The sequence below is a fragment of the Ovis aries genome, chromosome 9 (assembly GCF_016772045.2).
Source record: "Ovis aries strain OAR_USU_Benz2616 breed Rambouillet chromosome 9, ARS-UI_Ramb_v3.0, whole genome shotgun sequence".
Lineage (NCBI taxonomy): Eukaryota > Metazoa > Chordata > Mammalia > Artiodactyla > Bovidae > Ovis > Ovis aries.
Genome location: NC_056062.1, coordinates 74,365,113 through 74,380,025, shown reverse-complemented (window position 1 = coordinate 74,380,025; position 14,913 = coordinate 74,365,113). Strand labels below are relative to the sequence as shown.

The following is a 14,913-nucleotide window of genomic DNA, read 5'->3' as shown; positions in this document are numbered from 1 at the left end:
TGTGATTTCTAGTTCCCTGCTGGCTACTTGGCCATGTAAAATGGATGTGGAAGCAGCAGTATGGAGGTTTGGCTAAACTCTCAGTGGTCACTGTATTTTAAATTGAGTGTTTCTCTAATTTCATTTGTTTCCTTTGCCAATCATAGATGTTCAGTAAGTACTTAATCAGTTAAAAAAATTGATAATTTATTTTTGCTCTCTGTTAAAATAGCAACCCTGACTTGCTTACTGTTTCTGTTAATGTGTGGTTGGGGCAAAAGGACAGGAGTTAGATGTGTTAACTTAGGTGCCTTCGCTGATCTCTAGGTACTTGATGAAGTAGGGCAGTCAGTCTACTTTGCAGAATGGGGAGGTGACAATCAATCTAGGGGACATTGCATCCAAAACTGCTTTTGAAAATACCAGATATGTTGCTGACTTCCTGGTATTCTGTCGGGAGAAGTTGAGGAGAGAAGATATTTTGATATGAATTACTTTCGCCAATTAACTATAATTGACATTTGATTTCCCTGACCTTGATCCCATCAGGCTTGAGGGATAAAAAGTCATCTTGACTACCAGACTTCCAGGGAATTAGTTGTTGAGTTTCTCTTCGGCTTTGCATTTTTTATTCTTTTCATTTGAAAGTGAAAAGGTCCGTGTTTTGAATATTACTGAAATACAGACTCCTAGAAACAGTCATCACATGGTTTTAACAGACAAGTTCATTTTCAATTTGTTTGGGTAAGTTGCAAAGAAATAACATACTTTTGTCAAATTCTTCTTATTGAGGAGACACTTTGCAGTAGTTTCTCAATCTCTGTGTGTCTCTCACCTTCCCATGTATCATGGGTATGTGCATATTCCGTTTATTAAGTCATCAAGTTAGAAGGAGCATTTTAATATATATATATATTAAATTTTGAGTAAGGAGAAGAGAATTCAGTCAGATTACAGGTAAAAATTTTGAATAATCCATGTTACCTAATACAGTCCCACATTTATTTAACCTTCACAAATGATGATATCTTTACTGATTTTCTTAATGCCCATTTTGGCATTACTGTATAGCAAACTATAAAAAATTCTATTGCTTCTCCTCAGTAATTAATTTCTTCCCTTATTTCAGTTGACTTGGTTACTTATATAACAAGGTTTCAGTGGGACATGGCTAAATATCCAATCAAGCAGTCCCTGAAAAATATTTCTGAAATAATTGCCAAGGTAAGATAAAAAAATGACACAGGTAGGACACATTGATTTATAGTGATTCTGTTTATTTTATAAGTATTTAGCTGTTAAGTTCTCTAATTTAGGTTTTGACAAGGCAACTTAATTATATGTGACATTTTGCAACTTTACTTAAAAAACAAAGTTGTCAGAAAAGGATAACACTCACATGCACATTATCCATGTATGTAGTTTGTTTTTTTAAGTAGTTAAGTTAAAGGTTGCATCAACAATGTTTGACTAAGAAAAGTCACTTTAAAGTTATAAATTTTAAGCATAACTGAGATCACATAAAATGAGAAATTGGAATTGATTAGAGATTTACAAATCATTCAGATATATGATAATGGTCACTTGAGTGTGTTTATGTCCAGTACTGATTCAGATTAAACTTTTTGGGTTTTCTGACGCCTTCTGAGGTTCAGTATTGATTCCCTACCCAGAAAAATTGCCTGTATTCTCATACTGCGTGATTCTATGAACAGTTTCAGGGAGTCCACAGGTGTTGAAAGTCCATCCATGAACTCACTAAACTAAGAGTTCCTTTTTTGTTGCAAAGTCCTTGAGCTTGAGAGAAAAATGTAAAACTGAAACTGTAATGAGGCAATAGACAAGGACCTATTCACTGTTTGACAACATATCTATGACCTAGCTGGATGAACAGTACAGTTTAAATCATTTGGACAGACTTCCTTAGCGTCCACGGACTTTATTTGTACCTTGTGCTCTATGGTTAAATGTAAATAAATGGTCTATCAAGGATTTAACTCAGGGTCAAATAATTTAATGAAAATGAGTAGTCAGATAATATAAAATGGTGTCCTTCCTATGACTAAGCATTATTTTCTTTTAATCCTTATCAAGGATTTAGTCATCATCTTCCTGATACTGTTATAGATGAGGAAACAGGCTCAGAGAGGTGAAGTGATTTACCCCAGAGTGCCACATGGCTGATAATGGTAGAGCTCAGTTGAAATTAGTTCTTCAAATGTTAAATCTACTGCTTTGTGTTTTCTCCTTAAATTGTTAGTAGTTTTAATCATATTTTTTGAAAAATCAGCATGTGTAACATTTATAAATAAGTTGAAGCAAAATTTTAATTTCATCGCAAAAATGTTTTGTGTAAGAATGGTGGTGTTATAAACAACAAAACTGTATGATTTCATTCCTTTGGAAATGAACTCTTCAGACTTGTGTATTAAAACCTTTCATTAGTCATGTCTTTAAATAGTGTCCTAGATTTCATTTACATGGTTTAAGAATATAGTAACAATAATGAAAATACATGTAGACTAAAATATTATCTTTAGTAGAAAAGATTATATGAACATTCCCATAGTTATTAAAATGAAGTAGGTTATTTTTTTAATGATCTTTAAAAATAATGCCTTTAAAATAATAGAATATTCGTACATCAGGATCTAGTGGTGGGTTTGTTTTTTAAAGTTTAAGCACAACTACTTTAATTGTATTAGTAGAGGCAGATTTAGGAAGATTCTCCCTATTTCTCTTCTTTCTTCTATAAAGGGTGTCACTCAGATTGACAATGACCTGAAATCTCGAGCATCCGCATACAACAACCTGAAAGGGAATCTTCAGAATTTGGAACGAAAGAACGCGTAAGCATGTCAACTATATGTGAATAATTTAGAATTGGAGAAGCACTGTGGCACAGGGGTCCCCAACCTCTGAAATCTAGTGCCTGATAATATGAGCTGGAGCTGATGTAATAATACTAGAAATAAAGTGCACAATAAATGTAATGGGCTTGAATCATCCTGAACCACCTGGCCCCGCCTCCCTGGTCATGGGAAAATTGTCTTCCATGAAACTGGTCCCCAGTGCCGAAAATGTCGGGGACCACTGTGTATTGTACGTTGCAGATAAACGGTTGTTGGGGGTTTTAGTAAGTTCCAGTTTGTGCCGTTTCTATAGTCAGATGGTGTTTTTTCACTTGCTCATTAATTCAGGCTAGTCAAAACAGATGCGAGGCTGATTTATTATGCTCGTTTCATACGTAATACTTCTGAGCTGGGTCCTGGTTTATCCTTTATCCATCTGATTTTTCACTGTAAAAATTATCTAAAGTTAATTGTTTTAAATTAAATCATAATTTAATTACATAGCAATTATCTGCTGCTTAAGAGGATTCTATAGAAAAATCCTTTTTTATGTAATTCTCATTCTTTAATTTATCTGTTTTTATGTTTCAGTTTTTTATGCTAGGTTTTCTTAAAATAGAACACTCTTCTTTTGGTTGATCTCACTATAGTATGACTACTACAAGTGTAGCTTTAAGCAGTTAACTCTTCAAGGTATACATTCGTATCCCAGAGGCAGAATTGACTTGTCTTGTCAAGTACGTACAGGGCAAGTCATTTTCAGTGTGAAATCTACTGGGAGACCAAATGAAGACTTGTATTCAAAGAGTTGATTGTTGGGTTAACTAACCAAAATTGATACCCAAGGAGAGGGAGGAAAATCAAAGGTTGTGCTTAGATGATACGATTTCATAATTATGGTGAGGTAGACTTTAATTGATGCTGAATGAGTAACGCTTTCCCAGTCAAGACATTATATATATATAATCAAGAGAAGAGCTGAGTTATAATAATTAAAACAAACGCAAAGAGAAACACTAGCGGCAAATTCTCATAAAATTTTGACATTTCTTTGGGTTTAGATATGGGAAATATTCAGCTAAATTTTGGCTTCTTGCTATATCAAATAAAAATGTTAACTCGGGCTAATCCCTCTCGAGATGTATGTGTAGTATATGTAACTATACTTAGCCTGCTGTATCTTTACTTGTGTTATGGAACCACATAATTATCAGTCTAATGATCTTTTTCTTATTCCTCAGAGGGAGTTTGCTAACTCGAAGTCTAGCAGAAATTGTGAAGAAGGATGACTTTGTTCTTGACTCAGAGTATCTTGTCACGTTACTGGTCGTAGTTCCCAAGTATGTCTTTTCATTACAGAAGGTTTTTACTTATTAAAATACAAGAAAAATGTTAGTGTCTGACACTGTAATTTGAAGTTTTCCACAAAACCCGAGTGTAAATGGAATATCACCTTGTCATTTGTTCTGTCAACCAACATATACTCATATGGCACATACAGTGGAATTTAGTTCGTAACCTGGTAATAGAGATGTCAGTTATAAATTGAGATTCTAAATCAAGTTCAACTTAGTAGAGTTGACCCATTAAAAAATTAACTAATGCTAAACTATTGGATTTTTAAAAAAATACTGTTTTTAGATATTTCAAAATAAGTTCTTTTTTGAAAAATCTTTATGATTGATTAGGATGAATTAAACCCTCTAAGAAGTAAAGGATTGGATTAGAGCAAAGGTTAGCATATCTTTTATATAAAAGGCCAAATAATATTTTACCCTTAACTCTGCCACATCAGTTTTGTGGTTGTAGCTGAAAGCAGCCATCCCCAGTGTGTGCGTGAAGTGATGTGGCTGGTGTCAGTAAAACTTTATTTACAAAAACAGGTACAGGTTATGGGCATAGCTTGGGTTGGATAATTCTTTGAACTCTCCTCTAGATTAGGCCTTCCGTATTAATTAACATTTGGGCCTAGTTCATCTTGATAAAATGAAATCTTTTGAAGGTTAGAATTCTGTATGTGTGGGTGGGTGGCGGAAAACACTGTTAATGGTTTCATTTCTGACCTGCACTGAAATCTTAGCATCAGGAAATCATTGGGGGATCCAAACTGGCGTGGGAGATTTGGGGACTCTTCTCAGCATTATTCATAAAGTCTTCTTTTGATGTGCTCTCCATTTTTATCTGGCTAGGAAACTGGGAATATAGGAAAATGATGCCTCCTGGAAAGGGGTGGGAAAGTACCTCTGTTTAATTTACAGTGGCGACAGTATCATCTGATTTTTGCCTTTCCCTGCTTACTGCAGAATAAGAAAACACTGATTATTTCTGAAAAATTTCTGTGTATTTGTGTTTTTATACTATGCATGGAAATAACTTTTGCCCAGATAAAAGATTTGTCTTATGCAACCTTTGTTTAAAATTTGTGTTTAAGACAAGAAATTTTCATAGTTTTCTGTACACTGTACCTGAAACCTAGGGTCAGACCTAGGGTACCTTGTATAATGGCTTATTTATTATCCTGGCTACAGTACTGTCAATCCAGTTCTTTATTTTGTGTTGCCACACCCACGAAAGCCAGCGGTCTCTAGAGAAGGCTGCTGCACAGTGACCCGTGGCCGCTTGGCTCACTGTCGCTCTGTTGACTCAGTGCTTCCTGGTGCCCTGTGCTTTCAGTACATGTGCTTTCAGCCGGCGCTTCTGAATGGCCACTGAATAAAGACGTTAGTGATTTCAGCATGGCTTCTCTCTCTCTCTCTCTCTCTCTCTCTCTTCCTCTCTTCCTGCTTTGCTTTCTTCTTCTTTTTTTTTAGTGAGGTAATATAAATTAACCCTGAAGTTTAAAAATAATTTCAAATCTCCAATTTGCTTTGCTTCTCACCCAAACTGAGTTGTAGGGTGTGCCTCTTTTGCAGTAGTTATTGGATGTAAGAGATGGTGAGTTATGTTTCCTCCTTCACCACTCAGTGTATTTCAATTCATTCTCTGTAGGAAACTTGATTTTTCTTTTGTTAGATAGATTTGAGATATACTTACTATAGTTGAATTTCCTATTTGTCTCATAGTTTTTTCCTCTTTCTGGGTTTGGCAAGAAGTAGGACTTGTTTTTCTCTTCTGGTAACTTAATTGTACCTTTTCTGCAGGTTAAACCACAATGACTGGATTAAGCAGTATGAAACACTAGCTGAAATGGTAGTTCCAAGGTCTAGCAAGTAAGTAGTAGACTTAAAAGCCTGCTCATGCCTAGAATTCCTTTGATAGTTTGGGTGTTGGATTAGAAAATATCTTTATCTTTTCTTTGTGGTAAATTTTATAGTTTTGGAACCATCTTTTTCACCTAATAAATGAATTATATTAGCTCTAGTTATTATAATTTTAGACTTGGAAGGGCCTTTGCACAGTCTCACCAACCCACTCATGTTGATAGATGTGGAAGTTTGAGGCCACAGAGCTGAAGTGGTTTGCCCAGAGTCGCATATCTCATACGTGGCATAGATGTAACCAGAACCCAGGTCTCCTGTGTGGTACTTTTTCTGCTGTACCACCTTCTCGAGATCCTTCTTTCAGTACTCATCTCATACCTACTGTGTGTCTATAATTCCCCATTCGTCTTGTTAAGGAAGTATGCCGAAATGGCTACCAGGGTACTGTGTTGCTCTGCAGATATTTACTATCACTTTCCAGTGAGCATAGATTCTGCCTAATCTGTACTTTCCTTTGGAAAAAAAAATTACTAAGCATTTTTGAACTTACAGATTAATATTCATTGTCTAATTTGATATTTACAACAGTTCTGTGAAGTAGTTTGGGCAGTTGTTACACTTTTTCTCATAGATGAAGTAAAAAATGCAGAAGAGTTAAGTTGTGGCCTAAAGTGTATGCCATAAAAGTGTCAAATGGCAAAGTCAGGACTGAAAATTCAGGTCTTCCCACTGCAAGTTGTGCACTCATGACACTGTAGCATATCATCTTTTCCTGTATTCTGCCTTTCCACATGAGATGCTTGCTAAGAAAATGTAAGTACAGTGTGTATGCTCCCCCAGAGAATTCTTGTGTGTGTGTATCCCTCAAGAGGTGTCAGCGTGATGAAAGGGAAGTCTGGGAGGCAGTAGAGAAGTGGTGTTAGTAAGGCCAGGCCCATGAAATATTTTCTTTCCCAGTTTGTGTCATATGGGAGGTAGCTTAGTATAATGGAAAGAGTCCTGGACCCAGGAATCTTGAGTTCTTTTGCTGGTTCTGCTACCAACTTGCTGTGTGACCTAGGGTAAGTCTTTTAACTTCTCTGGGCCTCATTTTCTTTGTAAAATGAGCATCATGCCTTCGCTGTACACATTATGAGGTCCTTTTAAGACTCGAGATACATGAAGTAGGAGTTCCCTGTTGGTGCAGTGGTAAAGAATCCGCCTGCCAGTGTGGGAGACATGGGTTCAATCCCTGGTCTGGGAAGATCCCACATGCCTTGGAGCAGCTGAGCCTGTCGCCATAACTACAAGCTCACACTTTGCAACTAGTGAAGCCTACATTCGTAGAGCTGGTGCTCTGCAACAAGAGAATCCATCTCAGTGAGAAGCCCGCACACCACAATGAGGAGTAGCCCCTGCTTGCTGCAACTAGAGAAAAGCCTCACAGCAGCGAAGACCTAGCACAGCCAAAAAAAAAACAGATAAATAATTTTGAAAAGATATGTAAAGTAGGAGGTAATATGAATCTTGCAGTTTCCTAAATGCTGACTTTTTTTTTTTTTTTTTTGAGAACAAAACCACAAACTTGTGCTCATTGTGAATTTTTTCCCATTTTTGGGGAGTGCTTTCCATTCATACTGGCCCTTCACATGGTAAACTGAAGATTGAGGTTGTGTCTTGATACTGGTTTTCCTCTGAAGCTGTTTATCCGGATGAATGACACATTCTTAAACCTTGTTCTTTGGAGTGCATTAAAGCCACAGAGATTGGCTTGACATTTGGGGGTGGGGGAGGAGGAGAGTGAGGACACAGTGCGCATGGCATGCCCTCTGGCGCTGTGGTGAGCTGAGCCTGAGCCCAGGGGAGTGGCATGTGAGCCCAGGTTTACTCAGGAAGAAGGACTTTAGAAATATTCAGACATTTACATCTTTTGAAAATCACTTTAGTAGTTTAAAGGAAAAAATTTCAGATGCTGCCAGTTGAGTATAGGCGATACCTATCTTCTGAATGACCCCCAAGTGTCCACTGACTGCCTGAGCACCTCCAACTCTTCCTCACTCAGTGAAAACATCTGTTCATCTGTTTAGCAGTTCTAAAGACGGATTTCAGATCACCTCCTTGAAAATGTATTTGAGTCCTTAAGAACAGGGCAGTAGCTCAGCCAACCCTGAAGAGGATGGTTAGTTTATGTGAGGCAAACAAGTTTTAGTGAGTCAATCTGAAATTCTGTACACTGTTTAGGTAGGAGCTCTATGAGCTAATGCTGGATTTTTTGCTTCTCCTAATAACTAACATTTTTGAGTAATTACTATGTGCTAGTTATTGTTCTAAGTGCCTTATTTTAAAGGGAATTGTAAGTAGCAACATTGTCACTTGTTGCCTTTTGGCACAATACTTGAGTGATTACTCTTGGAAGCAGTGAAGATGAAAGTGGACTTTGGGGAAGAAGAATAGATTGAAAAAGACCATCTTCAAACCTAAAGACGTAATTTAAATTAAACACAGAAAATCTAGCTATTTGCAAAATGTTCTCCATAAATCTTGAAAGACTGGACTATGTGAAATACTGCTGTCATTGGGTGGCTAAGTGCCGCATCAGAGTTCACACAGCCAAAGAAGTGGGAGCTAGACTATTGTTCTGCTGCTTTTTGTTGGAAAAACTGTTCAAAAAGGTGCTTTTCACTTATACTTTCACAATTACCGCTTAGCTGTTTGTCTCTACTTTTGCCTGTTCAGATAAACTAGTTGGGTCAGATCATTGGTTGACTCTGGCCTTTTCTCTGTTGTGGGAAACAGCACCACAGACTTGGTGGTGCTTCACAGAAGCTTTTTTGTTCAGGGAGCTAGAGTTCTAGATGAAGCAGAGGATGCTAGCAGGGAGGACCTAGAAAAAGATGACACTAGCCGTTGTGCAGAGAAAAGTTTCACCTGTGCTTTGGAGCCGGGTTTGCACAGATAATTTATGAAGAAAAGCAGGAAAGATGCTTCAGCAGTGAAATGGGTCAGTTGATTGGAGCAGAGCAGATGGCAGAACTGAGCCTTGGGAGAGAGGTAAGAAGGGAACAGGCAGAGCCTGTAAGCTCCAGAAGCACTGCCACACACGTGGGTGACTGAAAATGCCAAGAGACAGCTGAAAGCACTGACTCTTGGTTTTGTCTTGGCTTGGTTATACAGGTGAGAATATACCGTTACTGCTTGTACACAACAGCAGAATTGAATGCAGCGAGTTTGGAGACTCAGACCTGCAGTTCACAGACTGTTATCCCCGCTTGATTTCTGCCTTGGTTTTTAAATGAAGTTCTGCCCACTTAGTAGCTGCCTTGCTTTGGATTTGATGGGCACTGGGTGCAAGAACTAAGTGTAATAGTCTTGAGAGGGCACAAATTAAAAGGGATGGGCCAGGTCTCTGGGGGCAGGGCGGGAGAGAAGAGGAGAGAATTCAGGTTCCTGGTGTTTAGCCAGGAAGCAGGGAAGAGTCTGGAAACCAACCAGTTGCTGGACAGTTTGTCCTTGGCTGGCCTGCTGCTGATACAGATTGAAAATCATGGTTCTTAGAGTTTGGAGCTCTTCTCGAGTTAATGCTTAATTTTGTTGGTTAGGAAGAAATGTACAAGGGGCCTATTAAGACACTGTAAGTAAAAACATAAAGACTGTGTGTCCTCAGTGTTTGAGGCAGTACAGCTGAAAGGCACTGAGGGGTTCAGGAAGGGCTGCCATTCCTTTCTGTTTGTTCTCCTCCCCTTGTTTCTGAATTCTGCCCTCAATATGAATGTGAGCAATAAATATAAAGCTTTAAATGGACTTTGTCTTTCTCTCTCCAGTGTTCTCTCAGAGGACCAAGACAGTTACCTATGTAATGTCACCTTGTTTAGGAAGGCAGTTGATGACTTCAGACACAAAGCCAGGGAAAACAAGTAAGAGGATTATTTAAAAAAATGTTTAATTTGTTAGATTACCTATACTTCCTGTGGACAATTTTGGCTTTCTTTTTTTTCCTAATTTAGATTCATTGTCCGTGACTTCCAGTATAATGAAGAGGAGATGAAAGCAGACAAAGAAGAAATGAACAGGCTTTCTACTGACAAGAAAAAGCAATTTGTATGTGTTTTTAGTATTTAATATTATCAGTGTTAAGCAGAAAAACTGGTACTGCTTTTCTTTAAAAGAAAAAACTTTTCTGATTTTGATTTCAGTTATTTTTTTCTATTAAATAGTCAAAATGAGTTTTCTCTAAGCAAGCTGAGATCTGTGAATTGTTATCTTAAAGTGTATGTTTTAAAATTAATGCAAGTCTGTATCAAAAGTTAATTTTAAATACAGTGTTTTGATTAATGCCCCTGTAGTGAGGGGTCATTTTAGTTAAGTAATTGTTCTCTCTTTTCAGTAGGGTAATTGTTTTCTCTTTTCAGTAGGAAATTTCATTTTCTTGAGGCAGAATTTCTTTTTTTTAATGCTGTAGTCTTTACTGAAGGAATTTGTATTTACACCATTGGTGAGTTAGTATGTTCTAGGCACAGTGGAGAACAGGGATGGAATTGTGAGTGAAAGATAGTGTTGACTTTCTTGCCATCCTCAAGTAAAGGATTTTTGTGAAGATTAAAGAGTGTATGGAAGGGAAAACGTGATGAGTGAAAATGTGCTTCTCTTATAATGCAAGAGGAAACAAAAGCACATTCCATTTACAGCTATTTCCAAGTACTTTATAAACCATAACATCTCAGTTGGGAAAAACTAACCCTAATGAAGTAATGTCAAATAAAACCAGCTGGTTGTGGGGGAGATCCAATACCATAAAAGAACAGATATTTTAACCAGAGACTTTCACTTTGTTGTGGTGTTATCCTCTTTGCGTAAATGGATTGCTATATCCAAATGAGCCTAGTAATATTACCCAAATAACTGTTAGCTGAACTGATCGTGTGTGTCTTTTGAGTATGGAGAAATGGTAATAAGTTGTTTGAAGTTTGTTTCTTTAAAGAAGTGTTTTTATTTAGTACTAGGAATCATCCTGAATAGTTTAATAAGTTCATAAAGAATTTATGCTGTCAAAATAATAGAATCATTAAGAAATTAGAACATAATAAGCAGGTTTTAGGGATCTGAGTCAACCCCCTGATTTTATAGATGAGAGAAGTAATACTTACTTTTAAGTAAGTATTAAATGACTTACTACATAACTATTTTTCCTGTTCTGAGAAGTTGTTTGTAATTAAATTCTATTTTGAATGTATTAAATGCTTAACAGTATTGGGTAGTAAATTTAGATTTTTATACTTTGGTTTTCAAATCTATAGGACACTTCTATATTCTGTATCATTTTAAGTGACTTTCACTATAGTATATGCCTTTTTGAGAATTCCCTGGCAGTCCTGGTGGTTAGTACTTTTACTACAGGGACCATAAGTTTGATCCCTGATCAGGGAACTAAGATTTGCAAACTGCACAACATGGCCCCCCAAAAGAAAAATACACACACATACATGCCCTTTTCTGTGTAGTGAATAGAGTCAATGGATATTTGTATCTACTGAGGTTACACAGTAGTAGCTAAACTTTTCATCTAATGTAAGGTAAAGTATGCAAGATATGAGAATAATGAAACATTTTTAAAGTGAATTACAATGTGATTGGGGCTTCCCTCGTAGCACAGATGGTAGAGAATCTGCCTGCACTGCAGGAGACCTGGGTTTGATCCCAGGGTTGGGAAGATTCCCTGGAGAAGGGAATAGCTACCCACTTCAGTATTCTTGCCTAGAGAATCCCCATGGACAAAGGACCCTGGCGGGCTACAGTCTATGGGGTCCCAAAGAGCTGGACATGACTGAGTGACTAAGCACACAGACACATAAAGTGATTGAATTCTACTTAAGATTCTCACTGGATAGTCACTCCTTTAAAAATACTTGATTTATCTGATTTCTAACTGCCATTTTCAAGACCAAATTTGTGGTGATTCTTTTCTGTTTTGTGGTGATTCTTTTCTTTCTTTCTTTCTATAGGGACCACTAGTACGGTGGCTGAAAGTGAATTTCAGTGAGGCGTTTATTGCGTGGATACATGTGAAAGCTCTGAGGGTTTTTGTTGAATCTGTTTTGAGGTAAAGAAAGCTCATTGAGAAACTTGGAACTAAAGAATGTGTAGATCCCTTGGCATTGCACCTCTTCATTGAAACACAGTCTGCTAATAGGAAATTGATTTGGGGAAACCGAAGGGCTACTTGTGAGGGAGAAATTGTCAGTATCATACTGCTTATGACGTGCATGTTGGTCTTGCCCTTAATACCGAGTTTAGAAAAAGATCATGCTGCTGTGCTCTGGTTCTTTCCATATTCTGTGCTTAAGTTAAACGTAGGTTATATAAGTCAGTGTTTGTTTAAAAGACCTATCACATATTTTACATGTAGTTTGATACACAGTATGCCTTATTTGAAGTCCTCATTTCATAGTAGCCTAAAATATTTTATTACTTTGAGATACTTAAAATCTCAACCATCTTGTGATGCTTTGTACATGTTGCTCATATTAGAAATAGTTCAAAATACTTATCTGCCATCATGCTATTTGTAAATTTCTTTGAATTTCCATAGTAGATGGGTAATCTCATGCCTTTCTTCCCCCTATATTCTTTATTATCATAAAGGAATCAATAGTTGACTCTCCATATTCTTGGGTTCCAAATCCATGGACTCAACCAACTGTGGATTGAAAATATTTGAACAAGAAATTCCAGAAAGTTCCAAAAAACAAAACTTCAATTTACTGGGCACTAGCTATGATTTACATAGCATTTGCATTTTACTTACAACTAATTACATAGTATTTACATTGTATTATAAGTAACCTAGAAATTATTTAAAGTATATAGGAGGATACATGTAGATTATACGCAAATCTTAACACCATCCTTGGATTGGTGAACATCCTTGGATTTGGTGTTCACAGAGGTCCTGGAGCCAATTCCCTGCGTATACCTAGAGAACATCCTTGGATTTGGTGTTCACAGAGGTCCTGGAGCCAATTCCCTGTGTATACCTAGAGACACTGTACTGTTTACATATTATCACTGTCTGCTGAGGGTGGGCATGCTGCTGCTGCTGCTAAGTCACTTCAGTCATGTCCGACTCTGTGAGACCCCATAGACAGCAGCCCACCAGGCTCCCCCGTCCCTGGGATTCTCCAGGCAAGAACACTGGAGTGGGTTGCCATTTCCTTTTCCAATGCATGAAGGTGAAAAGTGAAAGTGAAGTTGCTCAGTTGTGTCTGACTCTTCGCGACCCCATGGACTGCAGCCTACCAGGCTCCTCCGTCCATGGGATTTTCCAGGCAAGTACTAAATTACCTTAAAAATTGAAGACTAATTAAAAGTAATTCCTAGTAGACAGTTGGCTCTCATTTTAAAGATTTCTAATGGATGGTGAGGACCAGAGAAGGTGTTGAGTTTCTGAACTTGTGAAGGTGGTTATTAAAATGAGGCACCCTCTCCCCATTAACTGTGATTAAAGAAGAGTATGAGAATACTTGCTTTTAAGCAGAAAATCTCTGCATATGTTTGCTTGTGTTACATCCTGTATTTCTGCTTCCTTATAAGGTATGGCTTGCCAGTGAACTTCCAAGCAATGCTCCTTCAACCCAATAAGAAAACAATGAAGAAACTAAGAGAAGTGTTACATGAATTGTATAAACATCTAGACAGCAGCGCAGCAGCTATTATTGATGTAAGTATTTATTAGCCTGGTAGAATAGGAACTGGATGAATTTCAGAAAAAAATTATTGGAAGAAGATGTTATTTAATTGCTTTAAGATTCTCAATTTGTTAGTAAATAATTTACCTTGCTTACTCCATTTTATAGTAGTTGCTTCTTGGTATTTCTAAAAGCCAGTCATTATCTTGCTGTAGATCTGATGTTTATAGCTGCAGAAATACCCACACAAGCAGTGATACTAGTTGTTTACAAGAATTACAAATTGCAGAGAGGAAGAAAATAAGTCATTACTGTAACTTTATTTGGTAGAAGTAGCAGTCAATAGATGAGCATTTTTAAAGAGAATTATCATTTCTCTAAAATGGTGTATGTTTATATCTTGTTTAAAACAGAAATGTATGATCATTTATGCATACAAAAGCATACAAAAATGTGTGCTTTTTGTTGCTGCTGTTGTTTAAAATTGTAGCAGGCTTTTATATTTTTCGTTTCAAATAGCTTGCTGATATTTTCTCTCTAGTTTAGAATGGCAGTATTTCACATGTGCATTAGCTAGAACCCATGGGAGAAAAATCATTTTGTTTCTTAATGGAACAAAATGCAGGAAATGACTAAATTTTCATGGAATTGTTGATAATATGTAAAGTCTAACTCCCATGCATAATTTCATACCAGTAAATTCTTACAACATGCATGCATACTAAGCGGTATCAGTAAAAATCACAGTTGGTTTATTTTTATCATCATTTTATAAGCCTTGTGTCTCATAAACTCAATACCCCAAGCCTGAGACTAAAAAAGTAATTTTATACAGTATGCATAGAAAAGGATGGTGGAGTCATGGTTAAACCCACACAGGCTTTGAGGGCAGAGTACTTGAATCTGGCATTACTACTCACTTACTCTGTTTCCCAGGGCAGGTCAGCCTGAGATTGTTTCCTTATTTGCAAACTGGAGTTAACAATGTCAAACTCAGATTAAATTAGGAAAAATGTATAAACTTAGCCCAGTTCATTAAGAAGGTACAAGCATACCTCATTTCATTGTGCTTCCTTTTATTGAACTTTGCAGATACTGCATTTTTTTTTTTTTTTAATCTTTAATTCTTACATGCATTCCCAAACATGAACCCCCCTCCCACCTCCCTCCCCACAACATCTCTCTGGCATTTTTTTACAAATTGAAGGTTTGTGGCAACTG

General features: G+C 37.1%; 1 protein-coding gene across 4 annotated transcripts in view; it reads left to right on the top strand.

Moving 5' to 3' along the window:
- The window catches only part of ATP6V1C1 (ATPase H+ transporting V1 subunit C1), a 59,695-nt gene that overhangs the window by 23,950 nt on the left and 20,832 nt on the right, over nt 1-14,913 (top strand). For all 4 annotated transcript variants that reach the window (XR_009594993.1, XR_009594992.1, XM_012184029.4 and 1 more), the window contains exons 5-12: nt 1,109-1,203; nt 2,737-2,828; nt 4,073-4,171; nt 5,972-6,040; nt 9,832-9,924; nt 10,015-10,108; nt 12,010-12,107; nt 13,598-13,724. Coding sequence is in view for 2 of the 4 variants with exons in the window: in XM_012184029.4 (XP_012039419.1) it covers nt 1,109-1,203; nt 2,737-2,828; nt 4,073-4,171; nt 5,972-6,040; nt 9,832-9,924; nt 10,015-10,108; nt 12,010-12,107; nt 13,598-13,724 (767 nt within the window). In the remaining 2 variants the exon portion in view is untranslated. The remainder of the gene's footprint in view (nt 1-1,108; nt 1,204-2,736; nt 2,829-4,072; nt 4,172-5,971; nt 6,041-9,831; nt 9,925-10,014; nt 10,109-12,009; nt 12,108-13,597; nt 13,725-14,913) is intronic.